Source organism: Zea mays, chromosome 10, assembly GCF_902167145.1.
Source record: "Zea mays cultivar B73 chromosome 10, Zm-B73-REFERENCE-NAM-5.0, whole genome shotgun sequence".
NCBI lineage: Eukaryota > Viridiplantae > Streptophyta > Magnoliopsida > Poales > Poaceae > Zea > Zea mays.
This window is the reverse complement of record NC_050105.1, coordinates 60,108,901-60,133,923: the sequence shown is the minus strand read 5'-3', so window position 1 is coordinate 60,133,923 and position 25,023 is coordinate 60,108,901. Positions and strand designations below refer to the sequence as shown.

The following is a 25,023-nucleotide window of genomic DNA, read 5'->3' as shown; positions in this document are numbered from 1 at the left end:
ATTCATGGACATTAAGGTAGAGCATCCTATACCACATGTTGATACAAAAAATGGTTTAGTTAAATCATTGGTAAAAATAAGTAGATTAATCGATTGTTCTTGTAGAATTATAACTAGTCATCCAGTTGTTGAGGTAGTGAAGTGCTCCAAGTTGCAACACTGATCTAACTCAAGACAACAGATCCCCCTCATAGATGGTGCATAGGAAAAGAACCAATTATTTCTCATCTTCATATGTTTACTTTTGTGGTATTTGTACCAACACCACAACCTAGTCGCACATCAATGGGCATCCCCGAAGCTAGGAATATATGTTAGTTATGGGACTCCATCTATAATCAAATACTTTGAGCCTATGATCGATGTTGGTCACTTGTTTTTGATTGCTATAGGATGTCAAGAACAAGGCAACACAAGTTATAAAACCATAAACTTCTCCCTTCAATTAAACCTTCTCCAAAGGTCAATTGAAGAGAAGAGATGAAGGGGGATAGATGTGTATTTATTAACAAGGAAAAAATGTAAATAATAGAAAGTGAGATGTGTAACTCAACTTCGTATTTCCACACTTATCATTTCATTCCTTGCAATGTAATTGACAATTACAAATATACCTTCGGCTTTACACAAATGATAGCACGAAGGTACCTCAAAGGCTGAGCTAGTCAAAGCTTTGGGCCCTCGAACGGTGAATTTATGCATGGCACAATTCCTCCATTTATAGGGGAGAGGTACAACTTTGTATGAAATTACAAGTATGCCAATAAAGTTTACACATATGGTTTACAAATATAACAGGGGCAATGTCGTCCTTCCTCATTCTTCTTTCTTGCAGAACAAGTCTTCCGAGTCCCTTAGCTTCGCATGTGAAGCTTTTCGACATCGAAGTTGCTGGCTTTGGCGTACACCTTCATTGTGCCTATACTCAGACGAAGCTCTTTCTTTTAGGTTCGTTAGCCATTTCCGCCAAAGGTTGACTTCGTCTATTCTTCATATTGTGCCTAAAACACACTTTCTCGATCTCAAAACAAAAGGTTTTGAAGATCTTTGGCAATTTAGGCCCCTAACAATCGAGGAATTCATAAGGCTTGATACGCTAGCTTTATGTTTGACAAGGAGCATTTTTTGTCATTAGATGGAGAGGACATCTAGAAGAGTGTTAGGAAATTGTATGGAATGCAATTGGGATGCGGTCCTTAGATCCACACACTAATGAAAATGAACTCAAAGTTCAGAGGATAATATATTTGAAACATCGTGCAAATAAGGTACTAGATGCCTTCACTAAGCATAAAGGACCGACAAGGTAAGATATACCTATAGTAGATTCACCAGAGAGAGTACCAGTACCCCCACATGGTAACCACTCTATTGTGTTTCCCAATACTAGGAAGAGTGTGAGGCCTTCTATCACTTGGGACAAGGTCTCATGGAAACATTTGGTAAGACAAGGATCCAAACCACTTGCATACTTAAGGTATCAGCTAAAGAATCTCAACCTAAAGCTGAAGAGTTAAATCAATCATCAATTGAGATGGTCCCTAAAGGACCCATCATGAAGATGGAAATTCTAATGTATCATGTGCACATTATCACATTGGAAAATTAGAAAACCCTAGCTCAGTCATCATGGAAACTCATGATCAACCAAATGATGATCAAGAGGAGATAGTTGGTAACTATGTGGAATAAGAAGAATTCTAGAATTGAGATAAAATAGTTGTAACCACATATTTTGCCTCAAAATTTGTTGACCCAATTGATTAAGATCTAGAACCAAAGTTCATGGTTGTGTGCTAAAAACACTTAGATCGAGATAATGGAAACCAATAATTGAGGAAGAGTTGTGTCTGCAATATAAAAGATATGTTGTTGGTCTTGTTGTTCCATGACCTATAGAAGTCATCAATATAGGATGCAAATGGGTCTTCCTCCAAAGGAGGAATGAACATGGTCTAGTGGTGAGATATAAAGCGAGGCAGGTCACATGATGGTTCACATAGAGACTCAACATTTATTATATGTCATTAATTTGAATATCATCAGAGTAATAAGGAACATTGAGGCAATAATGACTTACCTCAAGACCAAGTATGATATGAAAGACAGGCAAAACCAAGTTCTATTTCAACAAACAAATTAAACACTTCCCTCAAGCATTGTTTGTGCATCAGTCCACCTATGTAAAGATGGTACTCCAAACCTACATTTTAAGCGAGCAACACCCACTAGAAAACCCAATAAGAAGTTTCATCGTTGTTTTAAAGGTGGAAGGATGCACCACCATTTAGATCCAGTGATGGAAATTGCCATCACAATTAGTTCACTTTATGATCTGGCAATAAAAATCACATCTCTTGGAACAACTACAATATCCACTAGGCTAGATGTGATTTGAAGTTCACAAGAACTTTGTTCATACAATGATTCTGTTTGTAAATTGATTTATTTCTCTAGTGCACACAATATATTATATCGATGTCACAACTCCCATGCCCATTTCATCCAGCGAAGGTTATTGATCGTTTACTCGTATTAGTACAACACCATAAAGTATGGTGATATGCATGTCGTACACCGCATATAGTAATGTTTTTTGTAGTCTGGAATAAGTATCATGTATCAATGTGAATCAAATCTAGGCCATCCATCCGAACTAAACCCTAAGGCCATCTAGCTGTCGACTAGCTATTAAAAAACACATCATCATCTCCTCCTGCTTGCTCAAGCATCGTCAATGTGAAAATCCTCATGAAGCCCACCTATGTGACACATTGTCTACCTCAATGCATATTGCTAGGAGGTTTGAAGGCTCTTCCCTTTGTACTTGTGGCATATATACCTTCCAAAGTTTGGGTCTTCATCCTCCACCTTTCTCCTACACCAAAGTCACCGACCTCACAATCATTCGTGCTAAAGGCACTGCTCTTGCTATCTCTTGCAAGAATTATTGACAATGTATTTGTATAAGGTTCATTCAGGCGTTGTCCCCTTTTTTTGCAATGCTTGCCTCTAAAAATGTAATGCCGGCCCAATAAATGAATTAAAAACAAAAAATTGAGCCCATAATCAACACTCACCCATGAGCCAATTGAGCTCATGAAATTTGTTGCCAAGCCTACTGAGCCTGTCGAGTTGGACACCAAGACCAAAAAAATGTGTGCCAGCATTATCTCTATCGTAGATCAAACCATCCATCCCACTGTCTTTGCCATAGATCAAACCCGATAGCCCTTTCCAGCTCCACCATAATCAAAGTTGTATCTCCACCCATGCCATCTCCACTATAGATCTGCAAGGAGATAGACATAAGGTGGATGAGGCTAGCGATAGCTCACTTGGTGATGGTGGATCTTGGTTGGGAAAATGAGGAAGATAGAAAACTATAGTAGGGTTGATAACCATGGCCACATGAGCCATCCTAACATTGAGTCAAAGAGGACGAGATGTTGGCATAACCACCATGTTCGCTTGAACCAACGACAATGAAGAAAAAGAACTATGTTGGACAAACAAGGCAAGTCTATCCCACTAGATCTGAGAGCCCATCCTCTATGTGTGCACTAGCTACCTATGATGGAGAAAGATGAGATGGATCTTAGATGTTGATCCACATGAGACACCTCCCCCTTTAAAAATCAAGAATGAAAGACCAAATGGAGAAGACGGGGTCAGGGGAGGTGACAGTCTTGTGGGCTTGTGACAGAGGGCATCATTGTAGGAGAAGAGTGGGAGAAGATGGTAGTCGATAGAACAATGAGTATGTGTGTCTATGAGCTTAGGGTTAGGATAGGATGCGACTAGTTATGGTTGGTAACTTCGGAATCCTTATGAGCTTTGGTCCTTTTTTGCCTAAGCAGCACTTTTGTGAAGCTCATTTTTTGTAGATTAATTTATAGAGGTAGGCTTCTTAAGTGAGCCACCATTATAAATTATATATTTATTGACAAGTGGGACATCTTTCTAAATACTATATTTACATATGCATCCAACATAAGAAGACCTCCAAAGTATGGGATACTCCGAATCTATTTATAGAGAAGGGCTTTATCTGGTTACCTCTTAAAATAGTTGGTTGTGTCAAAAAAAGTTGTCTAGACATTTTAGGAGATACTTATTTTTTGACCACCTTCAAAAGTTAAATGCCCTATCTCCTAAAATACTTTTCGTATTATTGAAATTTATTGGTTTATAAATCTCTACCCGCAACTGTATTTCAAAATTTTGCTTATGGCATTGGCATGACAATACTTATGGGATCCTAAGTTCAAGGAGAGTTCAAGGGGTGTTCATAACTTGTAGTGGTGATCCTAAATGTTGTACTTGTTTATAAAATTGTTGTGCTTGTTTTCTAATTATGAGTTTACTCTATATTTTCTTATGCAAGGCTTTTAACAAGGCAACATGTGCAACATAAGCAATATACTTGATGTACTCTTTCCTCGCACCCTTCTTCTCCATATGTTTTACTTTTTGGGATAGTTTTAAATAAGATATACACATACCATAAATTTGTCTAAGGAAGGAGCTTTACAAAATCAAAGTAAAAAACAAATATGAAAAAGGGGACTTTTATAGTGGCCAAATTATTGAGAAGACGATAAAAATCTAAGGATTATTCACATTATTTGCAAAGCCCAATGTTGATAACAGAGCCTCCTATTTCAATTTGTTAATGTGAATAGAAGGTCACATTCATCTGATCTATTGCAAGAAAAGTGAAATACAAAAAACCCTGCTTTCACCTCCATTCCCTATTAATTCTAGTATATCTGGCTCTTATGCATGTGTGTGGAAAAACCTGATTTCTTGCTGTGTAAATTATTTTGGAAATAATATAAAAACATATATAATAACAAGAAAATACCAAAGAAGTAACAAACCTGTAGGATCCTCTGGCACATTTTCTTCTAAAGCATTTCCAATGTTTTGTTCTTGCATTATGCCTACGTACAGAAATATTATGTCATAGAAATTTTACTTTCTCAACTGCACTTTTTGAAGGATCTCTAATTGGATGAGTTATATCATATATATACCTGCTTGTTCGTCTGGTTTGTGTTGCTGATTAACTGCAACATTTTGTTGGTTCTCCACACCTAGAGAAATCAATATATATTAGATATCATATAGCATCACAAGTGTTAGTTCAACACTAGACCTTTTTCTCGAGTGGTCTCTAATTGGAAAGGTTATATTTACCTGGTTGTTCCTCCATAATCTGTTGTTCGTTGTTGATAACATATGGTTGTTCCACTACAATAATTTAAAAAGACAAAACATATTAATGATATATAATTACAATTGTAAAAAAGTGGAATAATAAATGAAACATTAGTCTTAAGTAATTAAAAGTCAAAGAAGAAACGGCCTTAGATGTAAGATCATAGATAAATAAATAAATGTTACCATAACAACACTATTGTTCCAAATATATTCGTAAAACAAATGACACCAAAGTTGTAAACACTACCGGAATCCGGGCCTTTGCCGAGTGCTTTTTATCGGGCACTCGGCAAAGACTGCTTTGCCGAGTGTCGCCCTCGGCAAAGTCCTACGCTCGGTAACGATCCAGTTTACCAAGTGCAGGACACTCGGCAAAGAGCCCTTTGCCGAGAGGCAAACACTCGGCAAAGACGGCTGTCAGCAAAGGGCCGTTAGCGGCCGTCTACATCTGACGGCTGTTAGTCTTTGCCGAGGGCCGAAAGCAGACACTCGGCAAAGCAGATTCTTTTTTCGAGTGTCAAATAACTGGCACTCGGCAAAGAGGTCTTCACCGAGTGTCTTCTGTGGACACTCGGCAAAGCATATTTTTATTTTTTTATTTTGGTCACCAAACTTTTTGTGGTATGTTCCTACACTATGTAGTGTACATGTACCGTTTTGGGACAATTATAACTGTGTTTTCAATAGCTAGTAGATTTAGTTCGTTTATTTGGATTTCTTCGGGAAATTCAGATTTGAACTGCAGGTCACTCGAAACTTGGAAAACAGTGCATGCAAAAATGATATTCATGCTACTTAGCACAAGTTACGACCGATTCCAGGAGCGGACCGGAAACTTCGAGCACCATGCTCACTCCACATGGCCGTGAACTTGCCATCCAGGTGTTTAAAAATTGTATAAAACACACACAAAGTCAGAAAATCATGAAACCTATCCACGTGTCATGATATCATATGTAGAGGCTGTGATAAAAATTTGAAAAAAATTCGAGAAAGCTGTGACGCACTATGTGTACAAACCTAAGAGATCCACATTGAAACTCTATGATTTCATGTGTAGTTCTCTTAGTTTTCTACACATACTGTCTCACAACTTTCTCCAAACATTCTAAATTTTTTATCACAGCCTCTACATGTGATATCATGACACGTGGACAAGTTTCATGATTTTCTGAGTTTGTTTGTGTTTTATAAAATTTTTAAACAGCTGGATGGCAAGTTCACGGCCATGTTGAGTGAACATGGTGCTCGAAGTTTTCGGTCCGCTCCTGAAATCGATTGTAACTTGTGCTAAGTAGCATGGATATCATTTTTGCATGCACGGTTTTCCAAGTTTCGAGTGACCTGCAGTTCAAATCTGAATTTTCCGAAGAAATCCAAATAAACGAACTAAATCTACTAGCTATTGAAAACACAGTTATAATTGTCCCAAAATGGTACATGTAGGTCTACATCGTGTAGGAACACAACACAAAAAATTTGGTTGGGAAAATAAAAAAAATACAAATGTACTTTGCCGAGTGTCAGATGGTTGACACTCGGCAAAGTAGGCTTTGCCGAGTGTCAGCTGTGTGGCACTCGGCAAAGAATAATGAAAGAATATTTGTTGAGTGTCGCCCAGGGCACACTCGGCAAAGACTACTTTGCCGAGTGCCAGCGATCTGGCATCGACAAAGCGTATTTTAGAATTAAAAAAAATCTTTACCGAGTGCCAGATCACGGGCACTCGACAAAGCACGCGTACATACCAACTGTCAGTGCTTTCTTCCTCACTCTCTCACTCTCATGCGTCGCCGCCGCTCCCTCGCCCACCGCGCCCCTGCCCACCGCCGCCGCGACCTCGCGCCCGCGCCGCCGTGCCCCTCACCCGCGCCCGCAACGCTTGCCGTGCCCGCGCCCGCCGTGCCCGCGCCGACGCCGTCGTGCCCGTCGTGCCCCTCACCCGCGCCCGCCACGCTCGCCGTGCCCGTGCCCGCGCCCGCGTCGCCGTGCCCCTCGTCGTTCCCCTCACCCGTGCCCACCGCACTCGTCGTGCCCGCAGCCGCGCCGCCATGCCCCTCGCCCGCACCCGCCGTTCCCCCGTCGTGCCCTCGCCCGCCCGGCGCCTCACCAGCGACCCATCGTCTCGCCCACGCCCCGTCGTGTCGCCCGCGACCAAACCTCCAAGGTGATTGCTTGCTTTATGTTCTACGTTTATGATTTATATGGAATGATTGGTTTTAATATTGAGTTAATTATATACGTGTATGATTAGGTTAATATGTAGTATTGTTGATTGCCGGCTATCGTACCATTGAATTATGTGTGGATGTCAGCCATCGTGCTGATAGTTTTATTTACAGGATTTCGAAACCTCCCTGTGCAGGGGAGGTGCTGCCGAAATTTTCTGTTGCTAGGCTTTTGTTAGAGGATGGAGGACCGTGAGTGGATGTACACGGGCCGTAGAGGAAGGAACGATGTCACCACTGAATGGATTAGAAAGACCGATGATTTTGTGAAACGGGCATATGGCGAAGCTGCTAAAGGAGCGAGTCTAGTCCCATGCCCGTGCAGCAAATGCGCCAACCGGAAAAGAAAACCAAAGAAGGCCATGGTAGAACATATTTGGAAGAATGGATTTACGTCGGGCTATACTCGGTGGATATTTCATGGTGAAGCGCATCGTACGAGAGAGGAGGTGTTAAGACAACGTGTCGACGATTATGACACGGATGCGGGGGTAGCGGATATGTTGAACGACTATCAGGAGGCACAGTACACGGGAGGATGTATGGATGACGAGCCAGAGCCGACTGCAAAGGCGTTCTACGACATGTTCGATGCGGCACAGAAGCCCCTTCACGGGCAGACAAAGGTTTCTCAACTGGATGCCATTGGGCGTGTATTGGCGTTCAAGTCGCAGTACAGCATGAGTAGAGACGCATTCGATGGTTTGTTGACAGTTATTGGGAGCCTGCTTCCGGATGATCACGTTCGGCCAAAGAGCATGTACGAGGCACAGAAACTCCTTCGTGCACTCAAGATGACGTATGAGCAGATTCATGCTTGTCCGAAGGGCTGCGTGCTATTTAGCAAAGAATACGCGGAGGCAAAGTACTGTCCCAAGTGTAAATCGTCTAGGTTCATGGAGGTAGACTCTGGTGATGGACAGAAGAGGCAGCTCGACATCCCCTTGACAATCCTACGGCACCTTCCGTTCGTACCGAGGATCCAGCGTCTATACATGACAGAGGAATCCGCAAAACAGATGACATGGCACAAAAATGGAAAACGATACAATCCTGACAAGATGGTGCACGCATCCGATGGTAAAGCATGGAAACACTTTGATGCCATTCACCGTGAGAAAACCGAAGAGGCTCGTAATGTACGTGTTGTGTTGGCCACAGATGGGTTCAATCTCTATGGAATGAGTGCTACCCCGTACACATGTTGGCCCGTGTTTGTTATCCCAATCAATCTCCCCCCTGGTGTGTGCTTTCAAAGGCAGAATATATTCGTGTCGTTCATAATTCCCGGACACCCAGGGAATAAAATGGGTGGTACATGGAGCCTTTGATCGATGAATTGGTACGTGCCTGGGAGGAAGGGGTATGGACGTATGACCGAGCTACGAAGACAAACTTCAGAATGCATGTTTGGTACCAGTACTCCATGCATGACTTACCGGTGTATGGGCTTTTCTGCGCCTGGTGTGTTCATGGTAAGTTCCCATGCCCAGTTTGCAAGGAAGCTCTCAGGTTCATTTGGTTGAAAAAGGGTGGCAAATATTCGTCCTTCGATAAACATCGACAATTTCTCCCTGCTGACCATCCATTCCGCCTAGACATCAAGAATTTTACGAAAGGTGTCGTAGTGACAGACCGCCCACCTGCAACGATGACTGGTGCCGAAATTCGTCAACAGATAGATGGGCTCGTGGCCAATACAGAAGGTGGTTTTGTGGGATATGGTGAGCAGCATATGTGGACACATAAGGCTGGCTTGACTCGGCTCCCCTATTATGACGACCTGCTCCTTCCACACAACATTGACGTGATGCACACTGAAAAGAATGTTGCCGAGGCACTGTGGGCAACAATTATGGACATTCCTAATAAGTCAAAGGATAACATGAAGGCAAGAGTGGATCTAGCAACGTTATGTGATAGACCAAACCTAGAGATGAAGCCGCCAAGTGCCGGAAAGACGTGGAGAAGGCCTAAGGCCGATTTCGTCCTAAGCAGGGCCCAGAGGAAGGAAGTACTTCAGTGGATCAAGATGTTGATGTTCCCTGATGGGTATGCAGCTAACCTGAGTAGGGGGTGAACTTATCTACTATGCGAGTCTTAGGGATGAAGAGTCATGACTTCCACATATGGATTGAACGGATTCTTCCTACGATGGTTCGAGGCTATGTCCCTGAGCATGTCTGGCTAGCGCTTTCAGAGTTGAGCTATTTCTTCCGTCAGCTTTGTGCAAAAGAGTTATCTCGGACCGTGGTTGCAGACTTGGAAAGATTGGCACCCGTGTTACTGTGTAAGCTTGAGAAGATATTTCCACCCGGCTTCTTCAATCCAATGCAGCATTTGATTCTTCATCTCCCCTATGAGGCACGAATGGGGGGCCCCGTGTAGGGTTGTTGGTGCTATCCAATCGAGAGATGTCTAAAGATTATTCGAAAGAAATGTAGAAATAAATGCAAAATCGAGGCTTCCATTGCAGAGGCATGCATTCTAGAGGAGGTCTCAAACTTCACAACAACTTATTATGGTGACAAACTGCCGAGCGTGCATAATCCACCCCCTCGTTACAATGATGGCGACAATGAATCGAACCTTAGCATATTTTGAGGCCAACTCGGAAGCGCAAGTGGCTCGACCACCAAGACCCTGACACATGAAGAGTGGCAACATATCATGCTATACGTATTGACCAACCTTGAAGAGGTGACGCCATACATGGAACAATTTCTTCATGAATTCTGGCGTCGATCAAGGGACCCCACTCCACAGGAATATGACACTCTTCTTAGAAAGGGTGCGAGAAATGGGTTGCCCGATTTCATTTCCTGGTTCAAACGTAAGGTACGTGCTTAGTTTGTAAAAGAGATACGTCTTTGAACTCAATTTAGCGTCTTTTAACTTGAGAATACTTGTAGGGCCAAAGAGATCCGTCTATGAGTGCCGAGTTGAGAGAAGTAGCCAACGACTTTGCTTATAGGGTCAAGAAATATTCTGGGTACGACGTCAATGGATACCGTTTTCGCACAACAAACTACGACAAAAGTTGGCCAAATCGGAAAACAACATGTTCTGGAGTCTTTACGCCTGGCCTTGACAATGTCGATTATTTTGGACGAATCAAAGAAATATATGAGCTCAATTTTTATGGTCCCAAACCTCTTACTCCAGTGATATTCAAATGTCATTGTTTGACCCTCAAGTGACGAGACGGACACAATTTAATCTTGGGATAGTCGAAATTCAACAAGATTCCACCTTAGCAGGAGACGATGTCTATATCGTGGACCAACAGGCCACACAAGTGTATTATCTCTCATATGCGTGCCAAACGAAAGAACATCTTAAGGGTTGGGATGTTGTGTATAAGGTATCGCCGCACGGGAGGTTACCTGTTCCTAACGATGAATATTACAACTTAGACCTGGACACATATGATAGAGAGTTCTTCCAAGAAGATGGGCTAGAAAGGCGATTTGAGATAGACTTAACCGAAGCTATCGGAATGGACGTAGATATTGAAATGGTTGTTGATGACGAGGATGATGAGGTGCAAAATGATAATGACTTAGTAATCCTTGAAGGCAATGACATTAATGACGAGGTTGCATCTTCCGATGGTGTTGAGATTGAAATGGTTGATAGTGATGATGAGAGTTATGATCCGGCTAACCCCGACACATATGAAGATTATTTTTAATCGATGTAATGCTATATGACTTTTTATTTCGCACCTGTTTTTAATTTATCTTTTTATATGTGCTTATTTGTTTACTCTTAATTGCAGGTTTTTGGACAAATATGGTCGGCGGTAATTGGCTGAGTAGGAGGAGGAGGGGGAGGAGGAGTAGGACGGCGGACGAGACAGACCAGCAGCAGGCGGTGCAGCAGGATGACCTTGTCCAGCAGCAGGCGGCGCCTCAGGTCGACGACGACCAGCAGCAGGACGCCTCAGGTTCTGGCGCCTCAGGTTCGAGGAGCATCTACCTGCGCGGTCCCGCGAGTCTTCCTCAGCGTCCCATACTTCGGGACAGGCGGCCGCTGATTCGGCCGGAAGGGGAGAGGTATGTAACTTTATGTTCTTCATTCTTGTTCATAATATGTGTTCAAAATCATAATATAAACTAATACTTTTTATTTATCACTTGGACAGGTCTTGGACGATTGTGGATTATGCTGGGGGTCATCGTCGCTCCCCCAATGGCATCCTCGGCCTGCTGTACAGGGAACACTTCCCTGGACTGGTGGAGTACGCCGGAGTGACGGGCCCAACCTTCACCTTTGTCCACTACGCCGTCGCCCCCGATGCAGTAGACCGGGACGGCCGGGAATTCAATAACAAGGCGGAGCGGGTGAAGCAAGAGTTATGGGTAAGTCTTAGTATAATGTAAAATATGTCGCATTCGTTGCAAATTCTTGAAATAATGTATGGATACATCGTTTTTGTATGCATGATTTCTTCAGATGTGAGGCTGGATACGAGGCTAGGGTGGATGTGGTAGCCACCACGAGCTGTAAGAAGCTCGTCGTGGACATGCACTATGAGGCCCGAATCCAGGCCATCGTCACCTACCACGGCTCCGTCCTTGGGGAGAGGGTGACCAAAACTCAAGCCCGAACCATGTCGTTGACCAGGGACCAGTACCTGCAGGTAAAGTCATGCATGTTTGGTACCAGTACTCCATGCATGAATTTTATTTTATCTTCTGATATGCACTTTACGTGTTTACTTTGTAGATGATTCCACATTGGTGCGCCGCACATCCTCTGTGCTGGGAGCAGATGGTGGATAGGTGGTGTTCGGCTGAGTGGGACGAGGCGCACACCGCTAGCCGGGAACGGCGTGTGATGATGCAAGGTCCCTCCCACCACCAAGGCAGCCGGAGCCTGGGCCAATATGCCGAAGCATGGGTACGCCCTCTTTTTTATTTAGGTATATAGCACTGGATTAGATATTATTTCTAACTATCTCGTTGGTTTTCTTGCAGTCGGCGTCACATGGTGTCCGGCCTTGCTCCACCTTCTCGGCCTATGCTATGGCCCATAAGGGCAAGGTGACGTCCGACGTCACCTACAACCCGGATGACGGGCCCGAGGCCTACACCAACCCCGCCGTCTACAGCCGCCTTCATGACTACACCGCCATGGCGCAGGAGGTCCATGGCCCAGATTATGATCCGAGCACCGAGCCGATCGACCCCGATGTGCTCATGAGGGTCGGAGGAGGCAAGAGACATGGGCGGTACTGGATTGCCGACGGGGCAATCGACTCATCCTGCACTCCCACTCTGTCTCAGGTGCGGGCAAGGAGCACGGGCTCGAGTCCAGCCATACGACCTCGGCACGACAGCTCACAGCTTCGCATACAGCAACTTGAGGTTAGTGCTTCTGTAACTTGTCATTCCTTGAGTTATATACCTTCTCTTTGAGTTACTATAACGTTGGCTTGTAATATTACAGACCCAACTAGAACAAGAGAGGAGGGAACGTCAAGAGATGGAGGTGAGGATAATGGCGGAGCGGGCGGCGACTGATCAGAGGATGGCAGATATGTTCCAGTACATGCAGAGCCTTAGCGCGTCACAGGGTTTCGCTCCGCCACCTCCAATGTTCCCTGCAGTTGACCCTGCTGTGTTCCATACTCCTGTGAGTATCAAAATTGTAGTTAGATGTTGGTAATGCATCTGATATAACACATGCAATCTCTTCTCTGTGCAGGGCCAATCTGGGGCCGCATCCAACAACCCTCCTGAAGGGTTCAGCCCAACGCAGCACCAGATCAACCGCCCACCTCCATGAGTTTTATGTTTTCAGTGTCGAATACTTATGTCTGTGTGTTTGAAGACTTCAAAACTTGTGTTAAATACTTATGTTTGTGTTGGATACTTATGTTAGAGCTTGAGACGTATGAGACTTATGTTTGTGTTGGATACTTGTGTTGAACACTTATGTTTGTGATGGATATTTACGTTTGTGTTGGCTATTTATGTTTGTGATGATATCTGTAATGTATATATGTGATATATGTGATGTATATGTGATATCTTTTGTTTGTTTGGATGGAATAGGGAAAACAAATTAAAAAGGTGCCTACTGGTCACTTTGCAGAGTGTGTCAAGACCATAGCACTCGGTAAAGAACCAAGACCTGGGCACCGATATAGGTTCTTTGCCGAGTGTAATGTCTCTGACACTCGGCAAAGAAGCACACTTTGCCGAGTGCCGTACCTAGCACTCGGCAAAGAACTGACATGAGGACCCTCCCTGGCGGGTTCTTTGTCGAGTGTCCCTGGTGACACTCGGCAAAGAAGTTACCTTTGCCGAGTGCTGTCAGTCAGACACTCGGCAAAGGTAACTCCTTTGCCGAGTGTCAACCGGGACACTCGGCAAAGACGCCGTCTCCGTCACCCGGCGCCGTAACGGCTGCTTTTCTTTGCCGAGTGCTGTCTGACACTTGGCAAACCTATTTGCCGAGTGCCCAAGGAAAAGTACTCGGCAAAGAAGGCTTTGCCGATGCACTGTGTGTCGAGCCTTCGTTGCCGAGTGCGACACTCGGCAAAGCCTTTGCCGAGTGTTTTTAAGGCTTTGCCGAGTGTTTCAGGCACTCGGCAAAGCGCTCGTTTCCAGGAGTGAAAAGAAAAAAAAATCAAATAAGTAGTTCTACCTCCGTTCTTAATATTTGTCGTCCGCTAATTCATTTTTTACTAAAATGTGACAAATAAAAAAACGGAGGGAGTAAAAAAAAACCTGCAGAATCCGCTTCCAGAATGTCTTGTTTGGCAGGGTTCGGTAGCTGCACTGTGCCTACAGAAACAATACAACATATATATAAGGGAGCTCATAGTTCTCCAACGCATTATTTGAAGCTAGCGTCTCTAATAATTGGATGTGTTTTGATTTACCTGCTTCTTCATCGGAAATATATTGTTCATTGCTAACAATTTTTGGTTCATTTGCATCACCTAGAAAGAATCAATATATATTAGCATATCACCGTCATATTGTAAAAAGAGTACAGAAATCTATTGGAACAATAATCCGATGCAAATTCAAAGAAGCAACAGCATTATTACCTGAACGATCATCCACAATAATGTCGTCTCCAGTGTTTGAGAAGTTGTGTTGTTGCCGTATGAGGTCTACAGAAACATTATATATATAGCTTGGACTCTTTTGTTTCCCACATCAAATGTTTGACATATATATCTCAAGTTCCATGGGCTACATTGTTACCTTTTTGATCCTCTTGGACAGGATGTTCATTGCTTGCACCATTTGATATGTCTACAGAACCTAGAAAATATATTGAAAGACAGGTCAAGGTACAATTTCCTTTTTCAATATTATCTCAATTGCATATTAAGAAATATTTGAAACAAAATAATATGGATTTCTTTTTTATTAGGAATTCCATGTTGTTTGTTTCCATCATCTTGTATGCACTGTTTAATTTCCACATCTTGTACAAATTGACATTTTGGTTGAACCAAATTGCAGATAGATGGATGCATGGATAGAGCACGTGACTGCAGGATTCTTGTTGATCCTTAAGATGCAGTTTTACTATTGATAAACTGGAATTATCGAACAAGTAAAACTTGTTTTGGTTCATGCATATATGTTATCAACTTTATGAAAAATAGAAGCATATATACGGTTAGTTGTACCTATACGTCCTTCCGTTAGTGCATCGTCATTGGGTGCATGAGCAGCCTTAGCATTCTTTCTTTTACCTAAAACAAGTGGAAATGACAAAATCAAAATTTGATCAGCATGACCACTGCAGGATATCAACTTTTAATTACTATTGATGCTCTGGAATTATATATCTAACAAGAGAAATTTGTCTGGTTCACATACGATATCAACTTTAATTTTTGAATAAAAATAGAAACAGGAGATTGTAGACCTTTCCTCAGTCCTTGCTTGGGTGCACGTGCAGCCTTGTTGCGCGTCTTGTTTCTTCCTGAAACAAGTGAAAATATATATACTACTGGAATAAAGGCCCACATAGATGCATTATTGCGCACCTTTATTTTTATTTTTTTGCTATGATTATTATGCAGTGGATACTTAATTACTTGATGGTCCAATAATACCTGTAGTGTTTTTCTTGGTTGCTGCCCTTTTCTTTCCTGCAGCACTTGCCACCGTTTTCTTTTGTGGAAATGGATATATAGCTGGTAATGCTAGAATAATATTGCTGTGGTCAACCCTTTTCCTCTTTCGCTTCACACTCTTCACACAGAGTGGTACCATCTGAAAAAAATGTTTTAATGATAAGGTTAACATATGCACGCTCATATGAATGCTCTACACGTTCTAAGGTAGACAAGAGATAACACAAAGACCAAATGAGAAGCATAGACCAAAACTGACGACACCCTAGAGATAGTGAAGTATGGAGGACTTTAGGATGTGTAGAATTGTAGTGTCCTATTAGCACAAAAGCTATGGAGACATATTAACTGAGAGCTAGTTTAGAAACTCAAATCCTCTTGAATCTCTATCTTTTCTTAAGTTGAGCAATCCTAGCGGTGCCATTTGAATAATACACTTAGTTATGTATATATATAGGAGGTTTTTTCTCCCTGTGTTAGTCTATTTAAATTGCATGGAAGTTAGATATTGATAATGAGTGGCATTAATTGGTAGTGTGGGGGTTGTGCATGCTACTTGAGGAGAGCAAATATGATAATAGGCTATAAGTTAGCTAAATGCTAAGGTAGAGGAGAGAGAAGAAGTGGGCTATAAACTTACAACCGGATTAGACACAAAACCAAAAAAGTTTTGCGAGAGAGACAAGTAGAGTCTTGTATTTATATTGAAGAGCTAACTACTATTGGAATGGACTAAATGGTAAACTGCAAAGATCCTTACAACTAGCGGTCGGCTATATTATTAAACTTGTTCTCGATTGCTAAGTTCTTGTCGTGAAATGGAAATGAATTAGCTGTCCTCGTAAGGTGCACTGCTGCACAGGCGCATAGCAATGCAAACATAATAGTGAAGCAGGGTCCAAATGTATGACAAAAAAAACTCATAAAAATTAAAGGAACAAGATTTTATCCGAAGTAAACAAATAAAGATAGGTCATCAGAGGTCCAGGACATGCGAAGTGACTAAAGCATATAATGTGGCGGTGACGATGAGCTCATCACCACCAATGCATCATTTTTTATCTGACAATTATGCAAAGTTCATTATTGCTTGTGTAGCCTTTGATCCAGTAGTGATGAAGAGGCATGTCAGCATTTTATGCAGTGGTCATGTATCGTACAACCCCCTAGTATGGATGCCACACTTTACCATAGCCTAGTGTTATTGTGTCGAAAGAGAAACACACTCTCGTATGGTGCCCTAAAGCATTCTCATAACAACTCCAAGAAAAAATTGGATGGTCCAAAATGTATTACATAAAGAGAGAAATTTACTTTGGATGCAACAAAATTAAAGGGTGTTCCAAGAAAAAGAGCACAAAATTAAGCTTTTGTTGGTCTTCGCTCAGGAAAGAAGTGTCAAATGGTGCTCTAATCCACCAGCTAGCATAAATTTCCCATCACCCCAAAAAAGGCTCAAAGCACATGACCTTTGTTTTCAATATGATAGCTCCAAGTCTCAAAGTTACTGGGCAAGATCGCATGAACAAGTCCCCTCCTACAGCTCGATTGTCAACAACCTGTGTCAGCTGCTCATCCCATGTGCCCGCTGACTGGCTGTAGAAATATAGGTAGAGAGGCCGGCCTGTGTTGGCCGCAGGTGGATGGAGGCTGGATGAAGAAGATCCATTGGAAGATGTGGCTGCTTGGTCTCATCACTACGGATATTTTTGTTTATTTTAACCTAATATTAGTGATTTACTCAAGGAGTGCACCACCGGAATACGACTCTTTACCGAGGGTCAAGTTCTTTGTCGAGTGTCACTCTCGTCGAAGAAATACACTCGACACAGACCGCCTTTGCCGAGCGCCAAGCACTCGGCATAAGTCGACGCTCGGTAAAGGAGTCTACCGAGCATCAAACACTCGGTGAAACGTGACCCTCGGCAAAGGGCCATCAGCAGCCATCTATAGTTGGCGGTCGTTAACTATGCTGAGTGTTAGGTTTTGAGACTCGGCAAAACACCTTCTTTGCCAAGTGTCCTCGGTCAGACACTAGGCAAATTAATTATTCATCGAGTGCCTTCTTCTAACACTCAGCAAAGTATATTTTTGCTTTTTCTTCTTTGCACCAAACTTTTTCTACTATGTTCCTACACTATACAGACCTACATGTTCCATTTTGGCACAATTATCGAAGTGTTTGCTATAACTATTAGATTTAGTTCGTTTAATTGAATTTCTTCGGATAATTCAGATTTGAACTGCAAGTCACTCAAAAAATAAAAAACAGTGAATGCAAAAAATGATATTCATGTTATTTAGCACAAGTTATGACTTATTTCAGGAACTGACCGGAATTTCAAGCACCATCCTCATGAAAATGACCATGAACTTGTGATCCAGTTGTTTTAAAATTGTATAAAACACAAACAAAGTCAGAAAGTCATGAAACTTGTCGACATGTCATGATATAATTCGTAAAGACTCTGATAAAATTAGAGACTGTTTCATGAAAGTTGTCACGCACTATGTGTATAAACCTAGTCAGCCTCCATAGAAGTTTCTACACATAGTGTGTGATAACTTTCACGAAACAGTCTCAAATTTTTATCAGAGTCTCTACATATGACACCATGACATGTCGACAAGTTTCTTGATTTTCTGGCTTTGTTTGTTTTTTATACAATTTTAAAACAACTAGATCTCAAGTTCACGATCATATTTTGTGCGCATGGTACTAAAAAATTTCAGACTATTTCTGAAATAGGCCATAATTTGTGCTAAATAACATGAATATCATTTTGTATTCATTGTATTCTATTTTTCGAGTGGCTTGCAGTTCAAATCTAAATTATCCGAAGAAATTCAATTAAACAGAGTAAATCTAATAGTTATAGCAAACACTTTTGATAATTGTGCCAAAAAGGAACATGTAGGTCTATAAAGTGTATGAACACACCACAAAAAATTGGTGAAAAAATAAAAAAACGCTTTGCCGAGTGTCAAATAAAGACACTGGGTAAAGACTTGGTTTGTCGAGTGCCCGCCAGGCGACACACGACAAAGTATTTTTAATAATTTAAAACAATCTTTATCGAGTGTTAGATCTAGGACACTCGGCAAAGAAATGTTTTAAATAAAAAATCTTTGCCGAGTGCCAAATCACGGGCACTCGAGAATGAGCACTTAACCGTAACCGGGAGTCCACTGCCCCATTTCTCGTCACTCACTGCCGCCTCTTACAGCGCCCGAGCGTTGTCGCCACTGCCAGGTGCTAGCCCGCCCGTGCCGCCGGTCCCTGCCACCGCCCTGGCGCTCTGCCCGTCCACCGTCGGCCTCTACTTCACCCACCACCGACGAGCTCACCACCGGCCCCAGCCCCGACTACGCACATCGTCGGCCCTAGCCCCGGCTTTGCCCGTCACCGGCCATCGCTTGATCCCCGACCACTGCTCGATTGTGTAAGCACCCTCATGTCATAAATTCATGCCTCTTATTTATAGTTAAGTTGGGTGTGGTTTGGATAAACAAAAGTTGGATAATCATGCTAGATTGTGTGGATTGTGTGAATAAACAAAAGTTGGATAATCATCTCTCTGATATGCTCAAATTGTGTGGATTGTGTGGATATACTTTTTTCTAGTAGATTAATAAAAGAAAAAGAAAGAATGCCGAACTCTAAAACATGCATATGCCAAGGATAGAATAGAAGCAGATATATATATGAAAAGGGTTTTAGTGTTTTTGCTCTAGTTCTATATATCCTTGGGTTCCTTTTTTATTGAAGGAACAATAATCTACTTAATGTAGTAGGTTATTTGTCTTGGAACAATTACCATTACCATGAACAAAAATCATACTTATTTGAGTGGTGGTTTTATGACATTCTAGTGTGTTGGTCGTGGTTTATACTTTTTGATATGATGGTGTTAGCAATGAGAGGTTCACTTGAGATCATGTATATGTGCATGTCAGCCATCGTACTGTTATTTTTTCAGGTTTTAAAACCTCACCGCGCAGGGGAGGTGTTGTCGATTTTTTTGTATTGACATGCTTGTGTTCCTTTTTTGCAGAGAAGAGATCGTTGGAGCCGAGCCGAAGTACCTAGGCTAATCGATCGTCTTCCTAGCCGTTGCGTGTCTACATGTACCGCATCACGTCGCCACTGCACCGACCCCACCACAGCTTCGCTAGCCTGACTCCACCGCCACCCTAGGTATAACCTCTATTTCTTCATCATGGTCGTAGATCACGTAACCTAGTTAGGCATCTCCCGTTCGAAAGAGATGCGGTGTAGATAGGGATGGCAGTGGGTACAGTTATGGGTAAATAACCGCGGTTATTTACCCATCTGGTACGGATATGGTGGGTTTTTGTATCCGCGGGTACGGGTATGGATACTATATAGTATCCGCGGGTAATAATTTCGCGGGTATGGATATAGGCTTTCCATATCCGTCACCCGTTGGGCATATGACATGTGGACCCAGATCCTATTCTCCAATCCCATGCGCCAGTCGCCAGCCCCGTGGGCCGTGGGCCGTGAGCGGTGAAACCTTGAGTCCTTGAGCGGTGAAGATCCTATTCTCCAATCCCATGCAACAAGAAATTGTCACTTGATTGCAAAACTAGGTGGAACTCTACTTATATCATGCTCAGTGTTGCTATTTGTTACAAAGAGGCTTCTGATCGTTTGGCTGAATGTGAAAGAGCTTATGATTTTTCTCCAAGTGAGGATGAATGGAAGTTTGCTAGTGAAGTTTGCGATAGGTTGAAATTGTTCTATGAAATTATAAAATTGTTTTCTAGAACACAATATGTAACAGCTAATGACTTCTTTCCAAAGATATGTGCAATTAGAGGACACATGAGCAAGTGGCTAGAGTGTGATGATGAGTTAATCAAGTCCATGTCAAGTCATATGATTACAAAATTTGGTAAATATTGGGCTGACATTCATGGTCTAATGGCTATTGCTGTTGTTCTTGATCCAAGATACAAATTTGGAATGTTGAAAGCATGCTATGCACGTCTATTTGGTGCACAAAGTAGAGCAATGCTAGAGATAGAAAATGTGAGGAAATTATTTGATGAACAGATTAAAGAGTACAACAACAAATGCATTAAACCTGTTACTAGTGGTGGACAAAATGCATCATCATCTTGTGTTTCTAATGCTTCCACATATACAGATGAGTTGTTCTCTGCCATGGAAGAAGAGCTCGATGACATGTGCAGTGATGAAGAAAAGGCTAAGTCTGAGCTTGATCTTTATGTGGATGAAGGTCGTATTCCCAAGTCAAAGGAATTTGATATATTAGGCTATTGGAAAATTTCTGGGATACGGTACCCTACTCCAAGGATGATATAGCCCGTGACATATTTGCTATTCCTGTTACAACTGTCGCTTCAGAGTCTGCTTTTAGTACTAGTGGTAGAGTGCTAAGTGATCATCGAAGTCGACTTACTCCCAAAACTTTAGAGGTTTTGATGTGTGCACAAAATTGGCTTCGTGTTGGTCAAGAAAAAGGTACAAACAATACATCTTTAAAATTATTGTATGTCGTTGTAACTTGTATGTTTTGATTTCAGTTTACTCTCATTTGTTATACTCTCGCTTATTGTAGGAAAAGAAGATTATATGGGTTTGTGGACTTGTCTTGAAGATATACAAGAAGAACTTGTGGTATGTTGTAAGAACTAGCATATTATTTTCTGATAATTACCATGACTTCATGATATATCTATAACTAATTATATATCATTGTAGGAACTCTCCTTTGAATTCTCCATGATGCCAAATGAAGATATTTGAAGGAAAATTCACAAGATGTCAAATGAAGTTGAATGCCATTCAGCCATACTCATTACAATAATTTGTTGTTGCATTTGGAAACTATGTATGACTGTAATTTCATTCCAAGAACATGTTTTATGATGTATTGTAGTGTCTTTGCTACTTCTACTACTTGCTATGGACTATGTCACTATGGTGAAATGTTGTTGTAAGCCTGGAATGTTATCTATTTATGTTGTTGGAATGTTGAAATTATTGTTTGAATGTTGAAATTATTTCTGGTACAATGGTATTGGAATGTTGCTGAAATTTTAGTGGGCGGGCGGGCGGGTAACGGATATCCGTTGGATAACGGATACCCGGCGGGTACGGGTACGGATACAGATCCGTACCCACGAGCGTAAATGGGTATGGGTATACCTAAATACTAAGAAAATTCTCTGATGACAGCAATCTATGCTTCATAGTAGTATATATTTTGTATATCGAAGTCCTAGATAGGAAAGTAGAGTAGGCACAGATCCTTCACAAAAGGCGAAATTTATATGAAAAAAATGGATTGAACTTTCCAACGGATTCATTCCATAAGTAAACGATTGAATGGGATTCGCTTGGGCAACGAAATCAAGTGCGAGTCCCCTTTTCTTTTTTATTGAATTAACTAATTCATTTCCTTTTGACTTTTGGATTTTTAGATATTTTTTTGATTTGGCATTATTCAACAAGAAATTTTTTTTGACAAATTCCTTTTTTTGAAAATTATGTGATAATTATGAGAACCAATCCTACTACTTCGCGTCCCGGGATTTCCACAATTGAAGAAAAAAGCGTAGGGCATATTGATCAAATTATTGGACCCGTGCTGGATATCACTTTTCCCCCGGGCAAGTTGCCTTATATTTATAATGCTTTGATAGTCAAGAGTCGAGACACTGCCGATTAGTATGGGTTTGGTTTTATCTCGTGGGTATGGATACGCGAACCATATATCCGCGTTCTACCCGCCCGATTGCCATCCCTAGGTGTAGATATGCAGATCTTTACATATCTACAAATGTATCTGTTTCAAATTGTTCACATTTCTTGGATAGCCCGGGGTTGTGTAGATGGTGTTAGTTTCCATGCTCTACTCTGGTCCGAGATAGATTTCGGCGTCACCTCCCTGTTGTTCTCCGGGCAGTACAGTCTCCCTGCCAGGACTTGTATCTGGAGAACAATGGAGAGGTGCTGCCGAAATCCTGTCTCGGAGCGGAGTAGAGCATGGAAACTAACCCTATCTACGCAACTGCAGGTGGGATTATGACATATCCTCACCTATTAGAAGGTAGGAATGTAGTGTACATGCATTACATGTATATATTAAACTATACTCGGTTATATATGTTAGAGGATGGTGGACAATGAGTGAATGTACATGGGCCGCGTAGGAAGGAATGATGTCACCCCTGAATGGATTAGAAAGACCGATGCTTTCGTGGAACGAGCATTTGGCGATGCTACTAAAGGAGCGAGTCTTGTCTCATGTCCATGCAACAAATATGCCAACAGGAAAAGAACAAACAAAGAAGACCATGGTAGAACATATTTAGAAGAATGGATTTACGCCAGACTATACTCGATGGATCTTCCATGGTGAAGTGCATCGTATGAGAGAGGATGTGGTGAGACAATGCGTCGAGGATTATGATATCAATGCCGGGATAGCGGACACATTGAACGACTATCACGAGGCACAGTTTGCCGAAGGACGTACGAAGGATGAGCCAGAGGCGTCCGCAAAGGCATTCTACGACATGTTTGGCGCGGCATAGAAACCCCTTCACAGCAAGACAAAGGTTTCTCAACTGGATGTCATTGGACGTATAATGGTGTTCTAGTCACAGTACAACATGAGTCGAGACACCTTCGATGGTTTGTTGACTGTTATTGGCAGCCTGCTTGAAATCGCAGTACAACATGAGTCAAAACCCCTTCTGCACTCAAGATGATGTATGAGCAGATACATGCTCATTCGAAGGGCTGCGTCCTATTGAGGAAAGAATACACGGAGGCAAAATATTGTCCGAAGTGTAAATTGTCTAAGTTCATGGAGGTAGACTCTTGTGATGGACATAAGAGGCAGCTCAACATCCCCGTGACAATCCTACGACACCTTCCATTCATACTGAGGATCTAGCGTTTATACATGATTGAGAAATCATGTGATCTTTGTGAACTATGTCATGTGTTTGATGTATGTGATGATTATGTGATATATATTTTGTTTGTTTGGATGGAATAGCAAAAAAACAATAAAAAAGGGGTTATCTGATCACTTTGTCGAGTTTTACACTCGACAAACTGGCTCTTGGCCGAGTGCTATGACCATAGCACTCAGCAAAGAAGACACACCTAGGAACCGAAAAATCTCCCTTTGCCGAGTGCCTCCCAGCGCACTCGGCAAAGGAACTGATAAAGCGGCACACTGGAGCCTCCTTTGTGGAGAGCCCGTACCATCATACACTCAGCAAAGAAGCCCCCTTTGCCAAGTGCCTCCCGGAGCTCTCGGCAAAGGGAGTAGCAAAAGGGGCCGTTGGAGCCTTCTTTGCCGAGTGTCCGGATAGTAGACACTTGACAATGACTCTGTCACCGTCACTTAGTGTCGTGACGACGACTTTTATTTACCGAGTATCAGGTGGCACTCGGCAAAATCTTTATCGAGTGCACGAGTCTTCTTTACCCAGAGTCACACTCAGTAAAGAGTTTGCTTAGTATTTTCTGCGTACTCGGCAAAGCAGCTGTGTCGAGTAGTTTTGGTTCAAGAAAAGGAGAAAATTTTCATCTGTATGCGGTGAGCATCCCCCATGCTGATCGCACCTCCACGTAGCCAGCAGCGCTGCGCATCACTTCGGTAGAAGATTGGACTCACAAACATTCATCTACGTGTTAATTATTTGAAATGGCGTTTATCCTGGTTCAAAGAAAGTATTGAGAAACAAAACAGTTTGTGCTATATATATTGTTTTGTATAAGTTTTTTTATAGCTCTCTGTATCAGCCTAAATGGTTTAAAACATTGTATGTTATCCTCCTAGACAGTTCGCATCTTCTTCTACAAAATGGTGCTTCTAAAGACTGCCCTAACAGAGATAGGTAGGTAGCACCTCATCCACGAACAGATGTGGCGTTGACTACCACAATATATAATGTGATAAAGGTGGAACGATACATGGATTTATCTAATTCCTTCGAAATGAAGGAATCCAAACGATCCCTTAGTTCATAATTAATGAACTACATAGCAAAAATGACGGATTTATCTAATTAGTTTTTTAGTTGAATTAGAGGAGAACCTATCTTGAATACCCATCATAGAGCTACTCTTACGGACTGTGGAAAATAGTTCCCTCTCTCCAGTAGAGACCTGTCATGCGTATAGGAGATTGGGATCTAGTTCTCTCTTACTGGTCTAGCACATCCCATTCTCGTTTCTCAACCCTTCTTTCTTGTATTTTTTCTCAATCCCTTGAACAAACTCTCAGTTTCTCGATTAGGGGATAGCGCGCATGGACACGGTTTTTATCTCAATCCTCTTTCCTTTCTCAATTCATTGGATCATCACAGTTCCCCTATACCCTAACATACTCATACTCCAAAAACTGATGAAGATGGTCATCGATCATCCCCTTCCAGGCATCC

General features: G+C 42.1%; 1 protein-coding gene across 4 annotated transcripts in view; it reads right to left on the bottom strand.

Annotated features, from left to right (window-relative positions):
- Positions 1 to 25,023, bottom strand: part of LOC100193884 (uncharacterized) — a 29,356-nt gene that overhangs the window by 3,365 nt on the left and 968 nt on the right. Inside the window, exons 2-12 of one of the 4 annotated variants that reach the window (XM_035962910.1) lie at positions 15,547 to 15,706; positions 15,357 to 15,437; positions 15,115 to 15,180; positions 14,681 to 14,740; positions 14,521 to 14,586; positions 14,350 to 14,409; positions 14,195 to 14,251; positions 5,203 to 5,256; positions 5,040 to 5,099; positions 4,884 to 4,946; positions 542 to 919 (exon numbers count right to left, since the gene is read on the bottom strand). In XM_035962910.1, coding sequence (XP_035818803.1) covers positions 855 to 919; positions 4,884 to 4,946; positions 5,040 to 5,099; positions 5,203 to 5,256; positions 14,195 to 14,251; positions 14,350 to 14,409; positions 14,521 to 14,586; positions 14,681 to 14,740; positions 15,115 to 15,180; positions 15,357 to 15,437; positions 15,547 to 15,706 — 792 coding nt within the window. In that variant the 3' untranslated portion in view covers positions 542 to 854. Of the gene's footprint in view, positions 1 to 541; positions 920 to 2,425; positions 2,879 to 4,883; positions 4,947 to 5,039; positions 5,100 to 5,202; positions 5,257 to 14,194; positions 14,252 to 14,349; positions 14,410 to 14,520; positions 14,587 to 14,680; positions 14,741 to 15,114; positions 15,181 to 15,356; positions 15,438 to 15,546; positions 15,707 to 25,023 lie in introns of those variants that run through there. The other 3 variants (NM_001138961.1, XM_035962909.1, NM_001176801.1) reach the window with 3 other exon arrangements.